General features: G+C 52.1%; 2 protein-coding genes across 2 annotated transcripts; one reads left to right on the top strand and one right to left on the bottom strand.

Moving 5' to 3' along the window:
• The first annotated feature begins 3,083 nt into the window (after positions 1–3,083).
• BPIFB2 (BPI fold containing family B member 2) lies at positions 3,084–8,670 on the top strand. The gene is made up of 15 exons (XM_054218340.1): positions 3,084–3,192; positions 3,443–3,542; positions 3,881–3,985; positions 4,145–4,282; positions 4,726–4,771; positions 5,015–5,075; positions 5,339–5,430; positions 5,553–5,729; positions 6,044–6,085; positions 6,219–6,383; positions 6,677–6,744; positions 7,413–7,458; positions 7,809–7,872; positions 7,987–8,063; positions 8,347–8,670. Exons 1-15 carry the CDS (start codon positions 3,084–3,086, stop codon positions 8,413–8,415), a joined length of 1,359 nt encoding a protein of 452 aa, XP_054074315.1. The 3' UTR covers positions 8,416–8,670.
• Positions 8,671–12,718: 4,048 nt separating this feature from the next.
• Positions 12,719–24,098, bottom strand: LOC128916636 (BPI fold-containing family B member 4-like). The gene is made up of 15 exons (XM_054218574.1): positions 23,972–24,098; positions 23,137–23,251; positions 22,500–22,604; positions 22,080–22,235; positions 20,566–20,629; positions 20,077–20,140; positions 19,539–19,630; positions 18,319–18,492; positions 17,511–17,564; positions 16,699–16,866; positions 16,520–16,587; positions 14,646–14,688; positions 14,025–14,088; positions 13,761–13,837; positions 12,719–13,165 (listed from the first exon to the last, which is right to left on the bottom strand). Exons 1-15 carry the CDS (start codon positions 24,081–24,083, stop codon positions 13,142–13,144), a joined length of 1,380 nt encoding a protein of 459 aa, XP_054074549.1. The 5' UTR covers positions 24,084–24,098; the 3' UTR covers positions 12,719–13,141.
• Positions 24,099–25,239: the final 1,141 nt, after the last annotated feature.

The raw sequence follows: 25,239 nt of genomic DNA, 5'->3' as shown, positions 1-25,239 counted from the left end.
TTCTGCTTTTGGAGATACCTGCATAACTGCAACTCTTGGGATGAGTGGCTCTTGCTCCCCAAAGGTTCACGGAGGTTGTGCAAACGCCGAGGGAGGACATGGGATCAGCTGGTGGAGAGCCCAGTGGAAATTGTAATAATCTCAGTAATGTTCTTGCTGGTTTCAGCAAGGTTGGAGTGAGAAGAACTGTCACCTGCCCAGAGAACAGGCTTCTCAACCCCAGCCCTGTCCCACCGTGGGAGAACCATGCATTCCACTAGACTGCAGACATGCCACACCGATCTCTCCTCCAGGCTGCTGCCTTCGCTGTGGCTGCCCATGAACCAGCCCTGCCTGAGCTGGGGCTAGTGGCCACCACAGTGCCCTCACTCATCCCCTCCTGGGTACCTCACCCGGCAGGACCCGGCTCTGGGAGGTCACCCCGGTGAGATCCTGCAGCACCAAGTAATTCATTTCTTCTCTTCATTTCCGTATAAAACACGTCATGAGGTTTAATCTGCCATCACCTCCCTCCCGGTGATATACTCGGTGGCTCTCTGCTAAGCCCAGACAGAGAGATTTACACCTTATCTAGCGGGAGTGCAAGATTTATAGATAACTCCCGTTAAAGAACACACCATGCCAGAAAGAGGCTTTTGTACTAGTAACTTGATCAGTCATTATGCTATAAGTTGACATCTAATTAAGCCTCCACAGGGATCATCAGGTCCAGAACAGCTCTTCAGGAGGAGAAAACCCAGCTCTAAGCACCACGGTGCCACCTCGTCCTGGCAGCTTATCCCCAGCCCTTTGTGCTGCTGTAAATGATAATAATTCTCCACAGATAAATCCAGTACTGCTTCGGGAAGAGCTGCTGATACGACCTACGCTGGAAGAAGGCCTAGCAGGGGCCAGTTTCCAACTGCTGCTCTAAAACACAGTGGAGACTTACTTCTCAGAGACTTTTCTAAGGTTGTGTCTGTGCCCCCGTTGATGTCAGATGCCATGAAACACTTCCAGCAACCCCAGGGGACTTGTCTGCAGGTTACAAACTTTGCAATGGATTTACTTTTCTGAACACATTTCTTGCCTCTAAATGGGCTGCATACATCAGCGTAGAACTGTAAATCCTCTTCTCCCTTGGTGGGCTGCTAGACGTATATCTTCATATTTTCTTTTGACACTGCTATCTGGATGCCTTCAATGGAAATGCACAACGTGTCCGAAACCCTGCTTTTCTTCTTCACATTTCTCTGTCATGCTGAGAAGGAAAGCAACACAGTGCTGGTGAGAGCCAAAGGCTTTGAACGTGTCAAGATGCACCTGGAACCAGCGCCCAATAACTCACTTTGCCGATGCACAAAGGACAATGGTTGCCTCCCCGGGCAGCAGGTGTTTCAACAAGTGCTGAACACCTGATCCCATTGCCAAGGGACTCAAACTGAAATGGGCAATTCAACCCTCTCTGGAAGACTGGTCATGCCTCAAAGTGGAAATCACAAATATCAGGGGGAGGGGGTAAGTCAGAACACAGAGCACGAAGGAGAGCTGGGCGAGACCACAGAGGATGCGCTTAGATGGCATTTCCGTGGAGTCCACGCTCTGTTCTCCCAGCCAAAAGGAAGCCAGGACAACACAATGGACCCCAAGCACAGGAAGGAGACAGTCTGCGACTCCCTTCCATGAATGCTTTCATTGCTTGTAGAGACGTTATCAAAGACGGTGGACATCACCCATCATTTTTTCTACCAGTTGTAATAAATATCGGCAGTGCCTTTTGATCAAGAATTGGTTAGAGAGAGGAAGAAATTGTTGTACGTAGGCCATACTGGAAGTCAGAGGAGATACCTTAAAAAAAAGCCTGATCTTCTGTCTAGTCTAAAACTCCCTGAACCCAACAGAAACACTCCTGTTGCCTTCAACAGACTTACCCAGGCCTGATGGAAACGGAGGGCATCCCTGCTCTATTGCCAAGAACTTCTTCAGTGCGACACATGCAGGTCTCATCCCTTCTGGTCTGAGCCACCTGGCTGGGAGAGCAACACAAACCACAGCAGCTTCTCGCCGGCGTGGACATGGCAGCGGCTGTCCCTGTGATGTTCTGAAGAAAGCATGGCTGCAGGGCAAAGAAACCGATGTTCGCTTTCTTGCAATGTTTGATTTCTTGGCACCTTCCACCCAGAGACCTTTCTTTGTGCTCCTCAGTAACACCACAATGAAGGCAAGCTGCCCCAGCACCTGCTGTCCAATATTTCACCTCGCTAGGTCAACGGCCAATGTAATCAAGTATGTGGGGAAACAATAAAAATGGTATATAAAACAAAGTGTCCACCCAATGTCCTGGTTTCCAGCCCCATTTGCCAATTTCTGCCCCATCAGCCTTGGCTATGAAGGTATATAAAGCCAGCACAAATCCTTGGTGTGGCCACGGCAAGACGCGGACTGAGTTAGAAGAATGGGAAGACTGGCTGGGAAAGGTAAAGATGCATTTGCAAACTGAATAGATTGATATAGGCATTGCTCGTACTTAGTTTAGGATGTCTCTGTAAGGGCCAGTTCTGATCAGACACCCACTTTCTGCAAAGACTGATAGAAATATGTATATTTTCTGCAGGGTCAATTTTCTGAATTACTTGTTCTCTTGATATTGTAAGAGCATTACAAACATTATAAACAATTCCTAAGTGCTTTTCAGAGAGGTAGGTAACACTTTCACCTTTTTATTTGATTTTAGCCTCCTCCATAACTTCCATTTCTTCCTCAACTAATTGTAGCTCCTGCGTATTTGCTATTTTTACACCAGTTGTAGGCCATTATGTGCTTTTCAGCAGCCACGGCATTGCTGCAAGCACCACTCTAGCTCACGTACTTGCAGGGGGCCTTCAAGCCTGAGCCTTCTGTTAGGGATTTTAAATCCTCAGGCACTACATGAGAGCTATGCGTTGTTATCGCACAAATGCTGACAAGCTCAGGACCACAAACCCGACCTGGGAACGGATCCATGGCTCCCAAGGATGGCTCCCTGCCTTGGTGGCTGGGCCGGTGTTGTGCTGCTCTGACTGGGCTGCTGCGGGTGCCCTTTTCCTCTTCCTCCAGGTGCCGGCATGGCCAAGCTCCGCACCCTGAGCATCCTCCTGAGCCTCCTGGTCCCTGCTCACGCCACCAGGTCACCCGACTGCGGAGGCATCCTCACCCCGTCAGGACTGAACTACTGTAAGTCCGGACCCCGTATGTCCCACGCCGCCAGCAGGGAGGGGAGGCAGCAGCGGCTTTCAGTCCGGTGGTGAAATACCAAACTGGCACCAGAAACTTGTGCCAATCAATCAGCTCACTTTCACCATCCCCTTTCTATAGGTTGTAACAGGGGGACGTGTGTCACCTGGGTGGATTTCAGTCTCTCCATCTCTGTGCCTCAGACCGCAAGCTCCTGAGGGTCTCATAAAATATCTGCCCTGTTTCGCAGTTGCTGAAGTTTCAAAGCCACACGCAGAGACAATCCTCAGGCAGGACCTAATGGCCTCGACAGTCCCAGACCTGATTCACGTCTCCCCAAAGCCCAGCAGGTGAGTCCGTGGCTCTGCCTTGCCCAGGCTTTGCTACCGTACCACTGGTTCACACTGGTATTTAGCTGGAGCGCTTTGAATATCATCACAAAAGGTAATTTTTCCAGCAAGGGCAAAAATCCTAGAGACTGACACAGCTGTTTGCCAAAGCGGTGTAAAAACAAGCTCCTGGCTCCTCCTTTGGGGTCTATGGGTGGCAGCCCCAGTGCCACCCTCGGGGCACTGATTTATCCGTGCAGATCTCATGGATTTTGGGGGGTTTGCCCACTGTATGGACAGCCAGGGGCTGCACATCAGTCTGTGCTCCTCTCCTGACACCTTCATTTCTGCTCCAGCAGGAACCAAGTTACCTCAGTCACAGTTGCTGAGCTGACTCTGACGCTCATCCCTGACGCCGGGCTGCGGCTGAGCATCGGTGTGGACCTCGGCATCACACCCGCCCCGTGAGTCCTGGGGCTGGAAGCACCCCAAGCTCCCAGCTGGAGTGACAGGGCCGCATCCAGCACCCGCCGTCCGCCTGCGGGAGCCGGGGGGGGGCCGGAGCGGACGGGACCGGGAGCAGCCCCCGCGCTCCGGCATCCACATCTCCTTCCCTGGCACAGCTCGACCACCAAGGTGATGAGGTTGTCCATCCTGTCGGACCTCCATGTGGAAATGAACCCCGAAGGGAACCTGGAGATGGTGACCTCTGCCTGCAAAACCAGCATGGAGGAGATGCAGAGCACCGAGGAGATGGAAAGGTTGACCCTGCTGTTTTCCTTGTTATGGGATCTGGGTAACAGGGGAAAAGAAGGAACGGAGGTACAAGCATTTCTAGGCAGGAAGGTGATATGACTAAGATGTGCTTACTACAAGCTTGCAAAGATTAACACAAAAACTTTATCTTCATAAGAAGAACTTTCTTCTGCTTGCAGGGTCGGTTTCCCCCGTTTTAAGAGAATTTCATGCACTCATAAGGGAGCAGACCTTTTAAAGTAGTGTAGAGCAGGAACATTTTTAATGCAAGGCCATCGGCAATTCTTCAGTGCTTTCAGATTCTGAATTGTAATCATAGCTTAATAGATGATATAAAGTAATGGTAATACTGTCTCTGGATGCCTTTTGGGTCAGATAAAAGATGCTCACCTACCCTTGGCTGAGCTGGTTGTTGCCTAACTTCTTCCATTCTGTTGTTTTCATCCAGCAAGTCCTCTAGTTCCGATGTGGAGAAGGACATTAACGTCGATAAGGTAAGATAAAGTTTGTGAAGGCGTGAGACAGGAGACGACAAAGTGGTACGGTTCTGTAAGAATTAGAGCACTTTAAGTCAACCTGGTGCTTTGCCAGGTCTCCCCCCGCAGCCCCACACACGGGTCACTGAACACTGCCATCCCCTGTCTCCTGGCTGCCGCGTGGCCAGCCAATGGGGACGCCCGATGCCAGCAGACCCCCATGTTCATCTACCACCTCTCCTGTTGCTCTTTATTCCACAGATTTGCCTAGAAGTCTCCAAATTGCTGCTTTTGCCAAATGAACAGCTGATGTCTCTGACAGGTGAGCATTTGGTTTTCAGTGTCATTGTGGACTAAGGGCTTCAGGGCTCATTTTGGAACAAGTCACGAGATGGGACAGGATCCCACCCTGCAGCAGAAACTCATCTGCAGTGGCTTCACCGCCATCATCTCCCCAGGGACCCGCTCCCTCCACCCGGCTCTCCTTCCCTGTCCCTTTACTTGAGGAACCCAGGCGCTTCCCAGCCCCCCCCTGCTGCCACCGCTCCCCTCGTCTTTCTGAGCATCCCTCTGCTCGGTTTGCAGCTCAGTTCCCCGTCACGCCGAGCTGCCAGGTCCAGTACCTGCCCCTGGCTGCACCCATGTTCTCCGAGCAGGGAATCACCATATCCTTGCAAGTAAGTCCTCGCTTTCCAGCACTCTCAGCCCAGCTCCAGGCTTTGGGAGAGCCACTTCCTCCCAGCACTACGTGCTCTGAGCACACCTCAAACTCCTTTTCTCCTTGCCTGTGTGCCTGCAGACGACTTTCCAGGTGGTGGGGATGGCAATCCCCCTGCCAGTCAGCCCCGTGCCATTCAGCATGCCCGAGCCGGCAACTTCCAGCCCTTCCCACCTCACCCTGGCTTTCTCTGAGCACTTCTACACCAGCCTCTTCTTCGCCCTGGAAATGGCTGGAGCCTTCAACATGACCATCCCGGTGAGTAGAGCAAGCGAGGGGTAGAAAATACGCATTTGTAGGAACAGCCCTGCCCCGCGAATGGCTTGGAGGAGCCATGTGCCCTGCGTAGTGTGGGACTGTGTCTCTGAGCACCTGTGGGAGTCACAGCCCCTCACCCCTGGGCCCCCCAAAACATCTCTGGTCTAACACACCATTAGTAACCAGAATGCTGCTCCTGCGTGTATCCACGCACGGCACAGTAGTCACCGCAGGGTCTGCATGGTCATGCTGGACACGAGCCCCAGGGCAGCAGCCCCAGGCAGCAGAGTCACAAGCTGTGCTTTGTCTTTCAGAGCCCGCTGACCACCGCCACCATGGCCCAGAAGATTACTCAGGTTCGTTGCCATTGCTGTCACTCCGAGAGGCACGGCCCCAGCTCTGGCAGTGCCCCTCGGCCGCCTGCCCACCACCATGGGGGCACAGGGGATGGCTGCCGTGCCCAGAAATAACCCCCCCCTCCCTCGGCAGATGGGCTCCCTCTTCCAGGAGGACCTACCGGTGACGCTGCAAGCCGTGTTCAGGAGCACGCCTCGGGTGGTACTGGAGGAAGGCAAGGCAGCCCTGAAGCTCTTCCTCACCGCCCACGTTGGGGCGGGATCGCCGGCTTTCCAGAACTTCCTGAGCGTGAATGTGGTGAGTTGCCCTGCCAGCGTGCCCAGCGTGCCCAGCCAGTGTGCCTGAGCGACACACGGGCAATGCCCTTTGCTCCAAGACCCGGCCCAATTGCAGCCATTGCCTGGGTCCGGTTTAGCCTTTACCTGCCGCAGCCCTCCCAGTCCCGAGCAGTGCTTGTCTCTGTTGCGTAGCGCAGGGCATGAGGACGTCGCAGGTGGCGGCACACAGAGGGGTTCATCGCATCCCACTATTCAAAGGTGAAGCGGGACCGTTCGCTCACTCTGACCCTGGCCTCTCTTTTCCCCTTGCAGGACATGACCGCAGGACTCCTCCTTAGCGTCACCGACACGAGGATGATGATCTCTGCAGCAGGGATAGAGTAATGAACCCAGCCACGCTTCGAGCCCTCCAAGGGGACGTGTCCCAGTCATAGCAGGGAAAGGAGGGGCAAAGCCATCCGGGGAATTTCTTAGCTTTTGTAGTTTGGGCACCGCAGAGGTAGCTCTGTCCCAAGGGAAATGGTGACGCTCCAGTAACATGGTTAGAGAGAGAGAAGTAGAAATTGCACCCTTCCACCCGCCGCGTTCAGCACAGGCGTCGGTGGGCGACTGACACACACCAACACCGTCTGCCTCTGCCTGTTCCTGCCACACCGCCGGCACCGCTGCCGGGGAACGCACACGCTCGACTGCTCCATCTGCAAACACAGCCTGCGGCTGGGGGGCTCCGGTGTGCCCGGCCCCGGTGGCACCCGCGGCTGCCCATCACTCCAGACCCTGGCCCCGCAGCACCCCACACCCCAGCGCAGCCTGCCCGCTTCAGCGGGGCACCACGAAGGCTGTTCAGTCCTAATCCTGGGGGCCAAAACATCCTCAAGCCCTTGCTGCTGTACCCGGGGGGAAAGTCAGGCTCCAGCCGCCTGCTCAGACGTGCCCAGGCGCTAAATTCGCTGCCCCTGGCCTCAGCCATGGTGTTTGGGGGAACATGAAAGTCATGGTTTATTACAGCATATTACAAGCAGCTCCTGTGCCGCTCTTTGTTTTCCAGGGAGGTTGAGCTCAGCCTGGCTGCCTCCGACGTGGGTCCCGTGCCGGTAGGTGCCCCCAGCCACGCATCCCCCAAGTGGCCGAGTGCAGCCGCGTCCCCTCCTCTCACCACGCTGCTGTGACAGCCCCTGCCTCAGCACCGTCCTCTAACAGCCCCGTCACCCTCAGCTGCACCAGCCAGCTTAGATCACCCTAAACCGCCCCGGGCAGCGGTTATCAGCAGGGAAATACTTCCTTTGGGCACTCGCTGCCCCCTGCAGAAGGGAGAGGCGGGTCTGGGGGGGATTAGCAGAGGTACAATGAGCATCAGGACCCCCCTTCTTGCTGGTCCCTGCCCCTCTCCTCCTGCTTTAGAGTCACGCCGTGACCGAGCTGACCGCGGCTTTCCCTTTGGCAGGCTGCCTTGCTGGAGGAGTTATTTTTGCCCACAATCCGCGTGGAGGTACCAGCTCAGATGAACGGTGAGGAGCTGGGAGTTTTGCAGCGGTGCTGCCGCGCTGGATGCCCGAGGAGGATGAAGGCAGCACCCAGCTGGCAACTTTCCCTCCTTTTTTTTTTTTTTTTTTCTTTCCTAGTGGTCCTGAGCGAAGGCATATTCCTGCCCCACATCTCCAGCTTTACCTACACTGACGTCAACGTCGTGATTCACAAGGTAAGAAATACGATATTTAAATTGCCCCCTGCTGTGTTTGATCTAAAGGGAACCTGGAAGCAACGCTTACCTCCTGGCTCCAGAATAAATCAGAGCCTGCTCCTCTCGCCCCGTGAACCCACAGACCAAGTTTCATCGCTTTAAATAGGCATCGTTTCCCTCTAGCCCCACTGACACGAGCAATAGCTGTGTTGGAGGGGCCGTTGGCCTGCGGAGAGCCCCGAGCAGGCTGACGTGAGCCGCACGGGGACCTTGGTCATCCCTCCCTCCTCCCCTTCCTTAGGACTACGTCTTGGTCCCCTGCAACCTCAAGCTTCAGGTGAGGCCCGGAGAGCAGACCACCGTGAGCTGAAGGCTGGTGCTCGGAGTAAACCAGTGGCAAAATTGTTCTGTTGACTCTTAAATCACGCTCCGTGTTTTGTCGCTGCTTGAAATGTTGAAAATATTCTTCTTCCTTGCCTTACTAAACCAACACTTTCTCGGATTTAGGATAACAATGGCATTGCACTAGCGCCTTTCTCTTCCAGTCCTGCTCTTGGTATTTTTGTTGCACAAAGAGGATGGATTGTGACCATGTTCCGTACTTTAATTAAACTTTTCTCTTTCATCCTGCATTTTCTGGTGTGACTATTGACTTCCCCCCCGCCCTCAACGATTTGTACCTAAAGACAGATGAATTCTGTCTTGCTAAGAACTAGCACCGGTACAGATGTCCAGACTTTACACTTAATTAAGGGAGCACGAAAATTCCACTAATTTATGAGGATGAAGGGCAGCCCTACGCCTCTCAGCTGCAGAACAACACGGCCCCTACCAACGAGAGATCTTTCATCTGCTTTTCCTCTATTTCTCGTGTTACTATGGGAACGTTACAGCTGGTGGTTTTCCGTGGGTCAGAAAGGAGGGGGGGGGGAGGGGAGGGGGACACAACCCAACCCAGTCTGCACAATAGTTTCTAATTTTAGACTTGCGGGCAGTTATAGTTTCAAAACTATACTGCCGACAAAGCTCATCCCAGAGCGAATGCTGAAGGAAACGCGACTGCGCGGGTACGGACGGTGCTACGTGCTGGCCGGGCGCGCGCCCGCCGCGTTTGTCAATATTGGAACGCTCTTTCCTACGGACCCAACACGCCTCCACGCTCGGGAGGTTGTTCAGTAAACTAAAGGTGAGGGCGGGGGGAGGGGAAAAACCCCACAACAGACGTGAGGGTCCAAAACGGAAGGGTGGGTTGGTACCGGAGCTCCTAAAGGCACCCGGAGTTGCTCCATGGCTGGGTGCTGTTGGCACCTGCCTGCGGACAGGGCGGGCGCATCGCTGCGCCCATGCCCAGGAGGAGCAGCCACCCTCACTGCTGCCCGCTCTGCTCTCACGGAAGCTCTGCAACCACGTTAATTAACGCATACATCTGCTTTCACTCGCAACAGCCACACACATCATTTCTAGCCCCTGGAGCTGCCGAATAGCGCTTCAAAACCTCATATTTCAGAGGCTCAGAAATAGGAAAGCAAACAAAACAAGCCCGGTTGATTTATTATAAGGAGTAAAAAACCCTGAAGGTTTGTATACCCAGCTTGGGGACCTGACTAATGATTTTAATGCCCAAAGTTGGCAATAGTGGGAACTGCTCCTAATAAAAGTTTCCTGGTAGAGCTGCAACCATTATTCTTTGACTAATATATCTTAAACCAGTTTCCCAAAAGGAATAAGCTAAAGTAGTAAAAAGAGGAATTTATTCACCAGTGGGTGTTCTGGCTTTAGGCTTTGCTGCGTGGCTCTGCGTCTCCAGCGAAGGGTTGGGGTCACGGGAGCTGCACCCCCCGACTGCCAGCCCCACACGTCCTACCTGGGACCGGCCGCAGGCTCGCGGGCAGAACCGGCTTCTGCGGGAGAACTGGGGTCCTTCTGCCGCTCCCTCCTGTCGCCCGATTTACTGAGGCCCCCCCCAACAGAGTCGCATCCGCAGGAGTCGGCCAGTGCCACCCCCAGCAGCCACTTTGGATTCACCTGGAAAAAGAAATGTTGGAACAAGGTGTTTGTATTAGTTTTTTTGGCATAAACAGAATCCATCATTTTCCTGGGCAGTATCCCAGGGCCCCGCAGGACGCACAGCTTCCCTTGCTGGAGCGGGACGTGACAGCCAGATGGTTCAAACACCGGAGAAACAGAGACTGAGACCCTTTGCCAGCCCCCCGGGAGCAGCAGAGGGATGAAGCTTTACCAGGACATTCCTGGAGCATTCCTCAGGCTGGAGGATCCCAAAGTCCCGCGCACAGCCGGGGCAGAGCAGCCAGCCCTTCACTTCCCGCTCCCGCTGCTCAACCATAAAAAGATTTTCCAGCCTGTCGGGGTGCCGGCACACTGGAAAATGACTGTTTAGTGTTTTTTCCACTGTGGACAGGATAGTCCCAGTTCTTATGAATCCTGACTTGCAGTTTCCTGCTCTGGATTTACTCCCAAACCCACCAGCAGCTCAGAGCACTAGATTTATGAGTTGCAGAAGTAACGAGTTACACCAAGGAGATGCTGCCCTTGCCTTCTGAAAAAGTCCCTCTGCTCCTTCCCGCTCAGCTCATGTGATAAACGACATGACAGAGACCGGGAGGAAAAGCCGTTTCCAGATGTGGGAGATTTTTTGCCACTTTTCTGCGATCCCGGGCTGGTGTAATCCCTGTCCCGGCTCTGCAAGACAGCGAGCTCTCCAGTTGCGCTCTTCCCACTGTCTTTTCCTTCTCGGGCCAAACAGACCCCTGGGAGAGTGGCACATCCCAGATCACTCTCTGGTGTGCCAGCAAAAATTAATTCCACCCCCCAGCAAACCAGGATGCACGCAGGAGTGCTGGCCAAAAGAGTGTGCAAAAAAAAGCCTGCTAAACTTTACTCACCGTACAAAAGGTGTTTGCTCAGGAAACAGAACAAAACCTTGTGCAAACAAAGCCCGTTATGCCAACCTGCGGGCAAAAAGGGTGGATGGAGAAGCCAAGCCCCATCAAGCTGGTAACCCTGGGACGGCACAAAGCAGCTGCCAGCGCAGGTCCGCAGGGGCTGCTCATCCTGCCCACCGGGCAACGGGGCCCCCCAAACCCCGCTCTGACAGCGCCGTGGGCATACCAGCATCTCCAGTGCTACCGTGTACTTCAACATACCCAAAATCCCCCTGCAGTGACACAAGACGTGCCAGCCCACGCGATGACGGTGCACAACACCATTTGGCCCAGCATGGGAGAAGCTACGGGCAGTTTGCATGAACCGGGACTGCCGAGGGGTCCAGCATGTCCTCTGCTGTGTTTGGCGATTCCTCTGCAACATCTCCCTGTGATGCTGGGAACCAATGCAATAACCAAGGTCTTCGGCCCGGCAGATATTGAACTATTCTTGCCTTTAGGCGGAAATGCGGAACAGGATATTGCCCCCGTCCTTTATCTGATCAGTGCCAGACTTCTTCCGCGCATCACCCATGCTTTAACAGTGACATATTGCCAATTGCTTTGGGGACACTAGCAATAAATAACACACCAGTAATAACATCTAGTGCTGGGAAAAACAGGTGCTTGAGAGGCCATTTAAGACCTCAGATTTATCTGTTGGGGTTTTTTTTTTACCAGGAATCACTTGTTTTTCTGAAATCAAAAATGTCTGAATTCTTCTCCCTGGGTGTCGTGGTTTAACCCCAGCTGGCAGCCAGAACCACGCAGCCGCTCGCTCCCCCTCCGGTTGTGAGGAGGGAGAGAATCAGAAGAGTGAGGAAAAACTCATGGGTTGAGATAGAGACAGTTGAATAGGTAGAGCAAGAGCCCGCACAAGCAAAGCAAACCAAGGGATTCGTTCCCTGCTTCCCACCGTCAGGCAGAGCTCAGCCATCCCCGGGACAGCAGGGCTCCATAGGACGTAACGGTTACTGGGGAAGACAAACGTCATCACTCTGAATGTCCCCCCGCCCGCTTCCTTCTTCTTCCCCCGGCTTTATACACTGAGCACGACGCTATATGGCACGGAATATCCCCTTGGTGGGTTGGGATCGGTCGTCCCAGCTGTGCCCCCTCCCACCTTCTCGTGTCCCCCAGCCTGCTCACTGGCAGGGCAATAGGAGGGGCAGAAAAGCCTTGAGTGCTCAGCAACAACCAAAACCATTAGTGCACTATCAACAGCATTTTTCACCCCAAATCCAACACACAGCACTACCCCAGCTGCTAGCAAGGGAGTTAACTCCATCCCAGCTGAAACCATGACACTGGGACGTACCGAGACCAACTGATGCTAGTATCAGCCAGACACGGACTACTGCAGGCAGATGGGTGCGCTCGATGTTACCAGACTTCTCAATTCTCCAGTAATGAGGTTTTCTCTTCAGATTCTATTAGGAAATGCTTTGTGACCTTTGGAAATTCAATTTCAGTCTGATTTCTGCTTGTGGGCTAGCATTTGGTCAGTGGGCTACCCTAGCCAGGAGTAGCCACTGAATATCTAAGCGGATTTTTTTCCTCAGGAAGTTTGAGTGGAAGAAGTTTTCGAACCAAAACCCAAAGTATCAGTTGTCACAAAGGAACCAGATCCCACAGCAGGAGGCAGGACAGATCCTCTCCTTGAGAAGCACCAGAAACCAGAGCCCTGCTCCAAGCACTAAAGGAATGTTTATTAAAAGAGTTAAGTGACAAACGTATCCTGAGGTCCTGCTCAGCACTCCATACCCTTCTGAACGTGGATGGTGACATTTACTTAGAAAGCCACACGCGACAAGTTCACTTTTCCATTATATCAAGAACAATTTTCTCTCAGAAGAAATTTAACAATTCCAGTGCAGCATCACATCCAACTGCCGTAACCGTGACCCCAAAATCATGCTAATTTCTCTAAATAAATATGTGTACACAGAGCTGCCTATCAGTTTTTGGCTTATGCAAGTATCTTAGTACTCACAGGAGCCAATTAACCTGAAAGTGTCTTAAACGTTATCAAGAATCTTGAATCAAGTTTAGAAAAGAAAAGTAGATAATTCTGGTCTCGGTGCTCCATCTTCGCTGGTCTTTCTTGCTCTTTCTCTGCCCAGAGAGACCTCTCCATGCCTTGCGCTCCCCGGCTCACACAAGAATCACCAGCAGGCCCTGAAGAAGTGCAAGGAACAACACATCCATGTTATTTCCTAACTTGAAGGGATGCCGGTTCACAACAGCTTGTCAGCAACACACAGAGGACAGAAAACCTTCTTGGAAAAAAACCTCACGTTACGTTTGTAATAAGGGGGGCACGGTACACTTTGGGAAGCGTCAGAGAATATCCCAGTTCCTCTGGGACATCTCCAGGATGCACAGGGCTGGAATTTGGTGCGATTCAAGACACAACACTTTGAATGGTGACACTCAAAAGGGCTTTCCGGACCCCCTGGACCCACATCAGAGCTGCTCTCACGGAGTTCTGCGGAAAGGAAAGGCAGCCTGGCCGGGGGAACCAGGAACATCACTCACTGCGTGCCTGGTTTGATGATACTCGTGGGCATGAAGTACTTGGGCAGCATTTTCTGACCTGAAGGAGGTCAGACTGAGCAACCCTTTCTGGCCTTTCAAGGCTTAAAGATTTTAAGATTTTACAGCTCTTGCACACTAAACCATCACTGGCAGGGTCCTGTTACAGGAGGCAGCTGCTAGAAACAGCCCCAGTGACCCGCCTTGGCAGGAGGAAATAGCCTTTCTGGACACTTACCGCGAATATCTGAACATCCACCTTTATTAAGGGAATGCCCAGCACGTTTGGCAGAGGGATCCCGATGCTCAGAGCACCTGCAGGGGACAGACAGTGGATGGTGTAAGAGCAAGGTTAGGACTTTTTAACTACAGCCTCAAAATGGGGACCGCAGACCTTTAATGGCTCCAACTCTCCTGCTGCAGCTTTCAACCACGCACACGTATCCCTCACCCCTCCTCAATCAAAGCACTCCCAATGTTACAGCTCTCCGCGTCACCTTACCATTGACAAGGGGCAGAAAGGTTTCCGCCAGCAGACTGCTGCAGTGTGGCTTCAAGTCGGAGATCTGAAGCAGAGAGGGAACAAGCGCGTGAGCGGCGCTGCCAGGCTCCCGAGAGCAGCAAGCACAGCCCAGCGCCGCGGCTGGAAGGCAGCCAGTGCTGGGGACTGGAAATCACTTCCCACTGACGTGGGAAAAGAACAAATAGACCCTCTTTCCTTCAAAGCAAATCTACTTTTCTTCCTCGATTTGTCTTTGGTGCTTCCTTTGGGAAACCTTCTACCAGGCAAAACTCCTGCCAGAGCTCCGCGCAAGCTTTGCCAAAGCAGGGGTGAATAAACAAGCAGACTCCGGGCTTTACATTTGCATTATTAGAAAAGGCAGAAGAAAGAAAAAAAAAAAGAAAAAACAAAAAACAAGGCAGCAAAAGAAGAATTACTATGACCTACGAAGTAGAGCAGCTAACAACTAAGACCCATCAACGGGTGTAATCCATCACAGCCAGGACACGGTAACAGCCTCACACAGCGACCGCGTGTCTCCCTCCCTCCCCAGAGCCACAGGGCACAGCGCTCGGCCACTCCATGCACCTCGTAAAGCCCAGACTGGTAGGAGAGACTTACGCTACTGATGCCAACATCGGAAGACTCCAAGGAGAGGGAAATGCTGCAGGGAAAGGAAAGCGAACAGGACGTCAGGCACCAAGAGCTCACAGACCCCTGTTGTGAGACCCCTGCCGCCTCCTAGAGCAGTGCTAATTAGCCCACGGGCAAAGCATCCCTGTGAGGCATCGTCGGGAGGTCCGTAATGGCATCGCTTTATTGTAACACAAAAAGCAGGCACTGCCACGCTTGCAAGAGAAACGAGAAAATAGGAAAATAGAAGCTTAAGCTAATTGTTTGCTTTTAAATGAAGCGGCACTGCAACAGGGCACGCACTAGCTCCTGGCTTCCCCTTCCCTCTCCCGTGCCCAGGTAGTTATTCACCTTAGGAAAGGAGTCGGCTCCCGTTCAGCTGAGAGCAGAGCTTCTAGAAAAAGCATCCAGGCTGGATTTAAAGATCATGAGCTCTGGAGAATTTGCTACAGCTCCTAATCTATCATTGCGATCACACAACTATCTCCATAGCTAAAACGTATGCTTTATTTCCACTTTGAATTTCTCTTTTCTACTTCTATTGAATCTTGCTATATCTTTGTCTATTGAATTAAAAGCCCTTTGATGCATTTCTATTCTCCATATCGCCGCATACAAGCTATGCCAATGTTGCTTCTAAATCTAGCTCTTTGACAAGCTAAATGGCTTGAAATCCTCAAACCTCACACTGTAAGAAATGCTTTCCAATCTTTAATCATACCTTGACTGGCATTAATGACAGTACTTCCCTTTACTCCTTTATCACTCATGTCCAATATCAGACATTTCAAACTACTGCCCAGGATCAAAGTCAAGCTGACAGTCTTACAATTATTCAGGTTAACTCATTTCTCCTTGTTGTAAAACTGACAGAGACTTTTCCTCTGGTCTCCTAAAACTTTCCAGCTGCTGTGATGTTTCCTGAAAGTCAACGATACCTGTCCACCTCGTGCCACCAGCCAGGCATGAAATTCTCAGACGCGGGAAATGCAGTGTCTATTTTACAGGCACTGGGAAACGCATCAGTTAGCGGCTCCAGAGGTAACGTTGCAATGCAGAGAATGTCACCAGCCTGTAAGAGGGCAGCACTGCCCGCCTTTGTCACAGCCGTGTTTGTGCAGCGCTCCCGTCCCTTCTGCTGGAGTCCAGGCAGCTCCAGCAGCGCTGCCTCACTGGGGGACACGCTGTCACAGCGCTTGGAGCATCCCTGATGAATTGCAGCCCTTCTCATAGAATCATTGAATCGTTTTGGTTGGAAGAGATCTTCTAAGATCATCAAGTCCAACCATTAACCCAACACTGCCAAGTTACCACTAAACCATGTCCCTCAGCGCAACATCTGCCCGTCTTTTAAACACCTCCAGGGATGGCGACCCCACCACTTCCCTGGGCAGCCTGTTACAATGCTTGACAACCCTTTTCGTGGGGAAACTTTTCCTAATACCCAATCTAAACCTCCCCTGGTGCAACCTGCGGCCATTTCTTCTTGTCCTATCGCCTGTTCCTTGCGAGAAGAGACCAACACCCCCCTCGCTACACCCTCCTTTCAGGTGGTTGTAGAGAGCGATAAGGTCTCCCCTCAGCCTCCTTTCCTCCAGGCTGAACACCCCCACCTCCCTCAGCAGCTCCTCATAAGGCTTGTGCCCGAGACCCTTCACCAGCTTCACTGCCCTTCCTGCTGTCCTGCTCTCTTCTGGCCACCGCTTCCCAGAAAACTGAACCTGTACCCTGAGCTCCAGGAAAGCCGGAGTTTCCCAGCACGGCCAGACAGCCAGGGCTGTGTGAGGGGAGCGAGCAGGCTGGGGCATTGCAGCAGGCTTTGCTTTGAGCCCCGCAACGCAGCCGCTGTGGGGACAGCCTACCTGCCCAGGGACAACCCCAGCACCAGCCTGCTTCCACCGATAGACACCTGGGCGTTTAGACCGAGGTCCTGCAAGCAGACAGGGAGAGGATCAGCCCACGGAGACGTCCCCATTCCACATGCCAGTCACTCGACCGGCCTCACACTTCACCAGTTTGAGGTCTTTACATCCACACTTACGGCCTTCAGCAGGAGGAGGTTGAGGATGGGTCCATCTAAATGCTGAACGAACACCTGAATCATGACTGAAAGCTCGACAGTGGCTTTGTTTTCTTCCAAGAGGATAAGCGGGTTCCCAGACAACGTTAGCTTAACGCTCAGAGGACTGGTCCCACGGCAGGTGGAGCACTGTGGGAACGGGGGACACATGGAGGTGGCTACCCGCACCCCACACACTGGCTAGGCAGGGGCCCAGCAGTCCTCTGGTGGACTCTCCCAGCCCCATGACTCTGTAGGCCGCCCTCAAGGTCACGCAGACCTTGGACAAGCCAAATTTACAGAGCAAATATGCCCGGCAGCATGGGTTGGCACTCCTTGCTGCGGGCAATAAGGGGCTGAGGAAGCAAAGGTGGACACTAAGGGGGCTGTGGCCATAGGGGGGTGCCCGTGGTGCCCAGGAAACAGGGGATGCCAGACATTTATCAGTTCTTTCTGTCAATGGCTGTGAGCTGCAAGAGACGGTGTTCCCCTGCTTAGGGAGAGGGAGATGGTTGGCTACAGCCGATGGCAGACAGGAGAGCGGCCATCGCGCAGAGGCTGGGCACAAAACTCCGGTCCCTTCACCTGCTCCCATCAGCCGGTCGGGCAGCAGGGCAGCCTCGAGCTATGCTGGCACGGCTCAGCCGTGGTGCGTGCTCAGCATGGTCAAGAGGAGGGGAGCAGAAGACAGACACCTTTGGCAGCAGCATGCAAGCACATCCAGATGCATCACTTGGATGGCCTCAGACCTGGCGAGGTTCACACAAATCCTCACGCCAGCAAAAGTTACTTACCCCAGCAGGAACGAGGGTTGCGATGGCTTCTTGCAGACGGCTGGCACCGGAGAACTGTTGGAACAAAAGCACAAGCTCTCCAGCCGATTTCAGCAACACCTGTCCTGCCGGGGTCACCCCTCTCCCACTTGTGTCCCTGTTCGCAGGCAGCTTATTCCCCCTGCTGGGGCCAGTCCCCAAGCCCTCATTCACTCTCTGTCCCCAGGGAAGCCCCGGGCAGCTCAGTCACATGCAGACCTATGTTACAGCAGCACCCCAAGCCCTCCGCCATCTCCATTGCTCCCCTCAGCGATTCCCGGTCAGTTGTTAAGGTGAGGGCAACCAGCCGCGGAAGGAGATGTAACCCAGAGGCGTTCAACATTTGCCAGTGTGTAGACCCCTAACATTTCCCAGTGGAAACACAGATTGGAAGTACAGAAGCTGCACACGCCTACACAATTGCATTGTGTAAATGAAGTTGCTTTTCCCAGTGACATTTCGCAGACTCCTTGAAATGCATTGCAGACCCCCAGGAGTCCACGGCATAACCAGTACACAACTGGTTTCAACAGGTATCTCTGGGGGTGCCCATACAGAAACAAGGACGGCCGGTCGTTGCACGTGCTACTATGGCTTTCTGAAAAGAGCAGTAAGGAGGCAGCGCTGGGGCTTGAGCATCTGCAAGTGAGCACAGGCGCACGCAGACCCCAGACCGGCTGTGGGCTGAGTGTACGCATGCGGTGAACGCCATGGCACAGTCTGCTCCCCGGGCTGACAGGTGTCCCTTGTCACCTCCCCTGGCACGGAATAGAGGTGCTGCTACACTCACGACTTCTGGCGTGCAGGTGAAGGTCTGTGGAGGTATCTGGATCAGGAGGGACAGGACCGCATTGAGAAAGCTCTGGCGCAGTCCCAAGACCAGAAGCTTGTCCAGCAGCGGAGGCAAAGCAGAGGCAGATGAGTCATGGGGGATGATGCTGCCTCCCACCTGCTTCACTGCACCCTGCGAAGAGAGGCGACACGGAGGTTAAACCGACCCTTCAAAGGCGCGAGACGTGCCCAGATCCTCCAGACTGAGCGCGCGGGGTCTGTGCCAGCTGAAACAGCCCTCCTCTCGCCAGCAGCTTCGGACTCAGAGCAATTCCCTCTATATTTAATAGACAAAAGGAGCTGATAAAGGCCAGAGTGCATAACTGAGGCTTTCTTAGCTAATAACGCACTCTCCAAATCACAACTCGCTGCTTCAGTTCATCCTTGAGATTTCACTCCGAGAGGAAAGGAGCGGTGAAGGTGCTGCCAGCCCGGCGGTCCCAGCGCTGCCTTCCCTCCTTCCAGCGCCCAGCCAGGCGTGAGCCGCTCTCCCACTCCACAACAAACTTGCACCGATACCATCTACTCGCTCTGACCCAGCTCTGAGCCCCGGGGGGTGGGGGGTGGGGAGTGCAAAGGCTAATCCCGATGAAGTATCTGCACCAACGCAAAAGCAACAGCGCTGATCGTACAGACCGCGGTGTTAGTTATTAGCCCTCGCTCTTCTTTATTGCTTATGTCCCAGTTGCTTCTCACTAGCCACTTTCTTTTATTTAGGCTCTCTTCTTTGAGAGTACCGCTTGGTTTTTGCTGTTTTTGTCTTTTTTCTCCCCTCAGTGAGACAGAAGTAAAAAATACACCCATTTCCTTGGTTTAGCATTCACCCACCACGGAGACTGAATAGCGAAGGCAAAATGCCGTAACACCCCTCTCTGCAGGCAGGGCGAGGATGAAAACCGCTCGTGTCCCAACAGTTACAAAGAGCAGACAGGCAGTCTCAGGATGAGTTTGCAAACAGAGGAAAAGAGGGCTTGAAGAAAAGTACCCACGCTCACTTAGTGGTGAGTTGAAGAAGGATCTAAACGTTTAGCTAGCGTTTCCAGAACAAGTCATTAGCCCAGCTCCTCCATGTGGTTGTGCTGGAAGAAGAAAACTGCTCCCATGGGATGAGGTGAATGGTCTGAAAAGCATCACGCCGCAGACACGCTCGCAGGGTCTCATTACCCAGCGTTAACTTACGTCTAAATCCAACCCAAGGAACAAGCCAGAGGTAAACGGGAGGCTGGCCAGCTGGTAGTGAATCGTCCCTGCCGTACCGACTGGGATCACCGCTTCAAAGGGGAAAAAAAGATCGTTACAACATCAGGAAATAAGCAGCAACACAAACTCCTCCCCTGACCCTGCAGGCCCCCAGCCAGACCTCACACCCACGAACCACGGCCTGAGCATTCGCTTCACTTCTGTGGGATGCTCACTGCTGCTCAAAACATCCCCTAATTCAGCCTGGTGGGATCTGCCTTTAGAATATAGCCCAAAAAGAGCATCAAATATAATAAGCTAAATCCAAGGGTGATGTATAAGAGTGGCATAAGGAGGGCCAAGGCACGAGCAGTTCATTTCGACTGCTCGGGTGTGAATTCAAGGTTCATCAACAGCTCTGCAGAGGTGCAGCTCCTGCCTGATGCACTTATGGATTAGACGTGGGAAAGGGCATTTCCCACTGCGGGACTGCAGGGAACACGGGGAAGCAGCCCCTGATGCTCCAAAGGAAACGTACCGTTGAGAGTGCCCATGAGCTGGATGTTCACAAGGTTGATGACAATATCAACTACCGGACACAGCTGCAACACAAAGCACAAATGCAACTGCTCGACCCCCCGCACCACCCCGCTGCAGGGAGCCACCACCCTGCAGCCTGACCAGACCCACTCCTTTTCATCTAAATCCCTAGGGAAAAAAGCCCGGCGTGGCATTAGGCAGCAGCTGGGATGCCGTGAAGGACCTGGGAGGAGTGGAGCATCCCTGGAGCCATGGTACCGCACCAAAGGGGACTGCTTTGATCCGGGGAATATTTCAGGCATCGCCCTGCGGGCGGAAACATGCCGGCAGCAGCCAGGCTGGCCACGGGCATCCCTGCGGAGCGACGCGTGCCAGTGATATGGGAAAGCAAGAAAGAAAGACGGCGCAGCTTGCTGTGACCTGATAACATGCTGTTCCTCATATTTCAGCGTTTCAGCTGAGAAAGAAGGGCAGTATTCAGGCTTACCAAACCGGGCAGAGTTGCTCTCAGCTGGTTAAGCACTATCTCATTTACTGATAGGGACAGTAAGCTGGAAAGGAGAAAAAAAAAAAAAAATTCCAGTCACTACAGACACAGCTCCAGGATAGGAGACCAAAGGATGTTCCAGCCTTCATTTTACACGCTACTACGTCAGTTGTCGCTTCATGACACTGCTGCAGCTACTGCTGGCAAGAGCAGGGGTTGTGCAGAAGGTAGGGAGGGCAAGGAGCTGCCCGCCCCACTGAGGGGAGAATTGGGCTAATTTCTGAGAAGTGAAGGTTTCAGCACGCGGGGTGTGCCGGCATCACGGCAGGAAAGGAGTGAGCCTCTCGCGGTGTAACCTGAGTGTGGTTGTCTCCCGCCGGCATTTAAATCAGTGCTGTAGTTAAGGGAAGGCGGAGCTGTTATGAAATATCTCCATGTTAGTTACGGGAAACAAACTATTTACACGTGGAATAACTAGAGGAGAAATCTGCTGTGTAACCTTTCGACACTGCTGCTAAATAGAGCTCTCCGGGATGTGCGATGCCCGCAGGCAGTGCAGAGCCATTTCCTTTTGATAATCAATATATATCTGGACTCTTGAGTTAGAACATGCAGCAGCACACTCGGCAAGCCACAGACAGCAGGAATTCATAATGCATCTCGTTATTTATGCCCAAGTTCTGCCTATAGACACATCTGAGGAACTGCTGTGAAGCCAATCACATACATCCACATTCCCCCTTACCCCACAGGGAGCTCATTTCCTGCACGCCATCACTTTAATCCATCTGAAACTTAAAATATGACCCCCAGAGTGGATGAGTCATGTTTCTCTGTTCACTTACACAGTCTCTTTCAAACTAACTGCTGCACTGATTGAAATATAATGCATAATGCAAAAATTAATTAGGAGAAATTCAATGAACCTGAAAAGTGAGTAATTCAAAAGCAATAAAAGAAAATATTTCCCATGATCAATTTACTCTTGCATTCATCAATACATGAAGTCAGCAAATCCTTTCTGCCAAGTATTTATATTTAATAAGACTGAGCAAGAGATGAGACATTTGCATGGAATTACACATATTCACAGCGGTCAGACCAAAAAGTCCATATGCCCAGCATCGTTCTGCGACGGCAGCCAAAGGCAGAGTATAAAACCAGGCCAAGCAATGGTGCTGTTCTCCTGGAACACTCCCTGCCCTGTTATTCCTACCCTTCAATTCACGAGCTAAGTCTAAAGAAAGCGCACCGGAAGGGGTACCAAACCTCAGACTTCAAATCTTAAAATTTCCATGAGCAAAACAGGGCAAATTAACCCTCCTCTTCCAACAACCAAATTTTTTGCCAGTTCCACTGATGCAACTGACTTTGGCAATGGGAAAGAAAATACTTCCCTGAGGCCTGGCTCTGTATCAGCTGAGCGCCGTCTGTGTCCCATCAGGCTGTCTAGATCATTGGATAAAGAGGAGAGGATTGCACGCAACGGAACACAGAAATCCCCAGGCACTTACCCAGAAAGGATCTTGATCTTTATGGCACCAAGAATGCAGAGGCAGTCTTCAATGACAACCTGGACTGTGCCCGATTCAAAATTCGTGCATTTAACGTTTGCAGTAATGTTCACATCCACTAAGATATCAATTAGATCTGAAAGAAGGCCAACCAAGCTGAAAAAAGTAAACGGGTTGAACAGATTTAATCTCTCAGCCTCTAACCAGAGAAATCAGCAAAGCCAGCAGCAACAAAGTGCACCTCCACCTCCTGCCATTCATTACAAATGCCACAAGCCATCTTTTGGTGCCTGTTCTGCTCTGTGACTTTATTATAGGTAAGAAACACCTAGAAAACCATGAAAAGTGCAAAACGTCCACAGAGCAGGAAGCCCAGGGATCGGGTTTTCCCTTAATGGTGACCACGAACACCACACTCACCAGTTGCCGCTGAGCTCCAGCTTTGCGGCGATGGTCAGCTGGACCCCGATTCCCGGCAGCAGCACCACCGACAGCTTGGGGAGCTGACTCTTGACAAGGTGCAGTCTGCAAACAACAGCAAAAGCTGGCACGAATTAAAGGCATCTTCTAACAGCTGAGCAGCTATATGCACTGGGGAACCTACAGCACCCACATCACCACGGCCACCTCCAGCTGAAGGCACGAGTGCTATGAGCAAGAGATACCAGCTCCAGGATGAGACAGGGTCTGCAGCTGAAACCCAAAAGAAGGCAACCTAGAATCAGACTGGGGTGGATGTTGACTGCTTCCACCTTTATAGAGCAGTCAGCTTTTTCTCTCCCTGGCACCTTCCTCTCTCTCTCAGCGCTGTCAAGCATCTCAGATACCAACAGCGGCATCAGCACCATCGTTCTGCATCTGCATGCGTAACCTGCAGTGCACTTCCTCATCCACCTTGCTACCACGCAGAAAACTTTTTATCGGGTCAGAATTTCAGTACCAAAATAAAACGAGGATAACTACTTGAGCCAATCGTGCCAGCTGCAGCTCAGCTTTTGTTGCTTCAGAATTGATGGTGAAGGTGCGCTCACAGAGAAGCCCTCGCTTCCCCACTTACCCAGTGATGCTGGTGGGAGAGTTCAGCAGACCCCCATCACCCACGATGTTTGGGAGCACGAGACCCTGCAGGTGCTGCTGGAGAAGCCCGTTCTGAATTATGGCATCCGAGAGAACTGGAAAACATCCCTGTGTGAGGGCCCAGCACTTGCAGCAATGACCTCTCTCCACTCAGTCAGACCTGTCCTGGCAAAAGCACCACACAAAGCCCCACCACTCCCCAGGACTCCTTATAAAGCTGCCTCCATGCAATCAAATCACATATTTTAAAAAAGGCACTAAATCAAAGCTGCCATGAGTGAATTAACCAGGAGGGGTAGCAGTGGAGAGCATCCCAAACCTCCAATTTAAAGATTACAGCGCGGTTGTCCACTACCAGAAATGACAGCGACTGCCCTCAGCTTCAGCTCACAACTTGCTTCCCATTTGTAAAGGAGTTTTGTTTGTTTGTTTGTTTTTAATAGAAGCAACTTGAAATAAGAGTCTTATTTTTGCTGGAGCATTGCAAATATTAACACAGCTGCTAAACTTCACAGCAGTTGTTGGCCAAGTATCAGCTGCTCCAATATGGGAATGAGAAACGAAGACAAAAAGAGGAAATAATCCAGATCTAGCCCTGAAATTCTGTATGGCTCTTTGGTGCTGAAACGCGTCCCACTTCTGGAGCAGAGAGATTTCCCTGACCCATGAACCCAGCAATGGCTGTCAGAAGCTCTGAGCCAAGTCTGCAGCCCTGAGGAACTATAAAATAAAGATGAAGACACTCAGGAGCTTTTACTCCACGTCACGGTCCCACATAGCTTTCAAAACAAACATAACTCATGTTTTCTGGTTACCATTCTGCATTGCCCCTGGGCTGACGGCGCAGGACAGACCGGACAAGACTTCTTGAGAGGGCGAGAGGAGGCTACAGAAAAAGATGGTTCCAAACAGCTTCAACATCGTCATGTCCAGAAGATTCCCCTGCTGGCAAGGGAGACATCAGAGTGAAAAGTGGGGGGGGAAAGCCTCCAGGAAGAGATCCCGGTGTCTTTCTGAGTAAAGAGGTCAAGCGAGAAATCCCTCCTCTGCTCTTTATCGAGCTCAAGTCAGACTCTGCCTGAGCCTGGGGCAGCAGGACCTTGTTCACATCCACACACGTGGACGGACTTCAAGTGTGGGTCAATAAAAGCTCTTTCCTGGTCCTTTATGACTGGCCCAAATATTCTACATGTTCACACAAAAGAAAGCCAAACTGCTTTTCTGCTGAACCGATATTTAAGCTGCTGTTATTTCTGTATCCCTTAGATGAAAAATGACACCCGTTTTGGTAAGGATCTTTGCCAAGGGAAGCATCTGAGGGTGATTCTTGTTCTTTCTAACTTTCAAAAGCAATAAACTAAAGCTCAAGTGATAAGAATAAGCTAGGTATAAATTTATAATTTAATAATTATTAACATAAATTTAATTCTGAAATGACAGATATAGGCAGATGGTTAGGAGCTTGGTGCACAGCAACACCTCACACTGAAGAAGCCAAGCACTAGGCGCACTACGCGCGTCCTTCCAGAGCTCTAACGTGATGGCACCGCTACCACACACGCCCCCCCGCCGCCATGCGGTCTTCACCAGCCGAGGCTTTGATGCACAGACGATGTTATTACCTGCATCAGCTGCAGCCAGCTGGGAAGGGCTCTCGGGTCCGCTCAGGCTCTTCGGGAAGACGTTGAGACTCTACATCGTCCTCCCTTTTTTTCCCCCCTGCAACTGAGATGGAAGAAGTTGCCCTTATATAAAAACTGCAGCCAACCAGACACACCTTTTCCTCACAACCTCCACGTCTCACGAGGAGGCATCCCTCTCCATTCTTGCTCTTTGCAAGTAACACCCCGCTGCCACCTCTCTTGATTTATACAAGGTAACGTCACTGCTGACTTGACCGGTTGCCGTTTCCCTTCATGGCCTGGATCATTCAGGCGCCGCTTTTTCCCCTCCTAGTCTGTCTTTAAAAGGATGGCCCGTGATGGTCACCCCAGCGACGATCCCCATCCTTTGAGGAAACCAACTTTTTTGGGGAATCATGAGAACTACTGAAGCATCTAAACCTGACAGGAGGCTGATGGGG

Source organism: Rissa tridactyla, chromosome 12, assembly GCF_028500815.1.
Source record: "Rissa tridactyla isolate bRisTri1 chromosome 12, bRisTri1.patW.cur.20221130, whole genome shotgun sequence".
In the NCBI taxonomy this organism is placed as follows: domain Eukaryota; kingdom Metazoa; phylum Chordata; class Aves; order Charadriiformes; family Laridae; genus Rissa; species Rissa tridactyla.
This window is presented reverse-complemented; position numbering and strand designations above follow the sequence as displayed.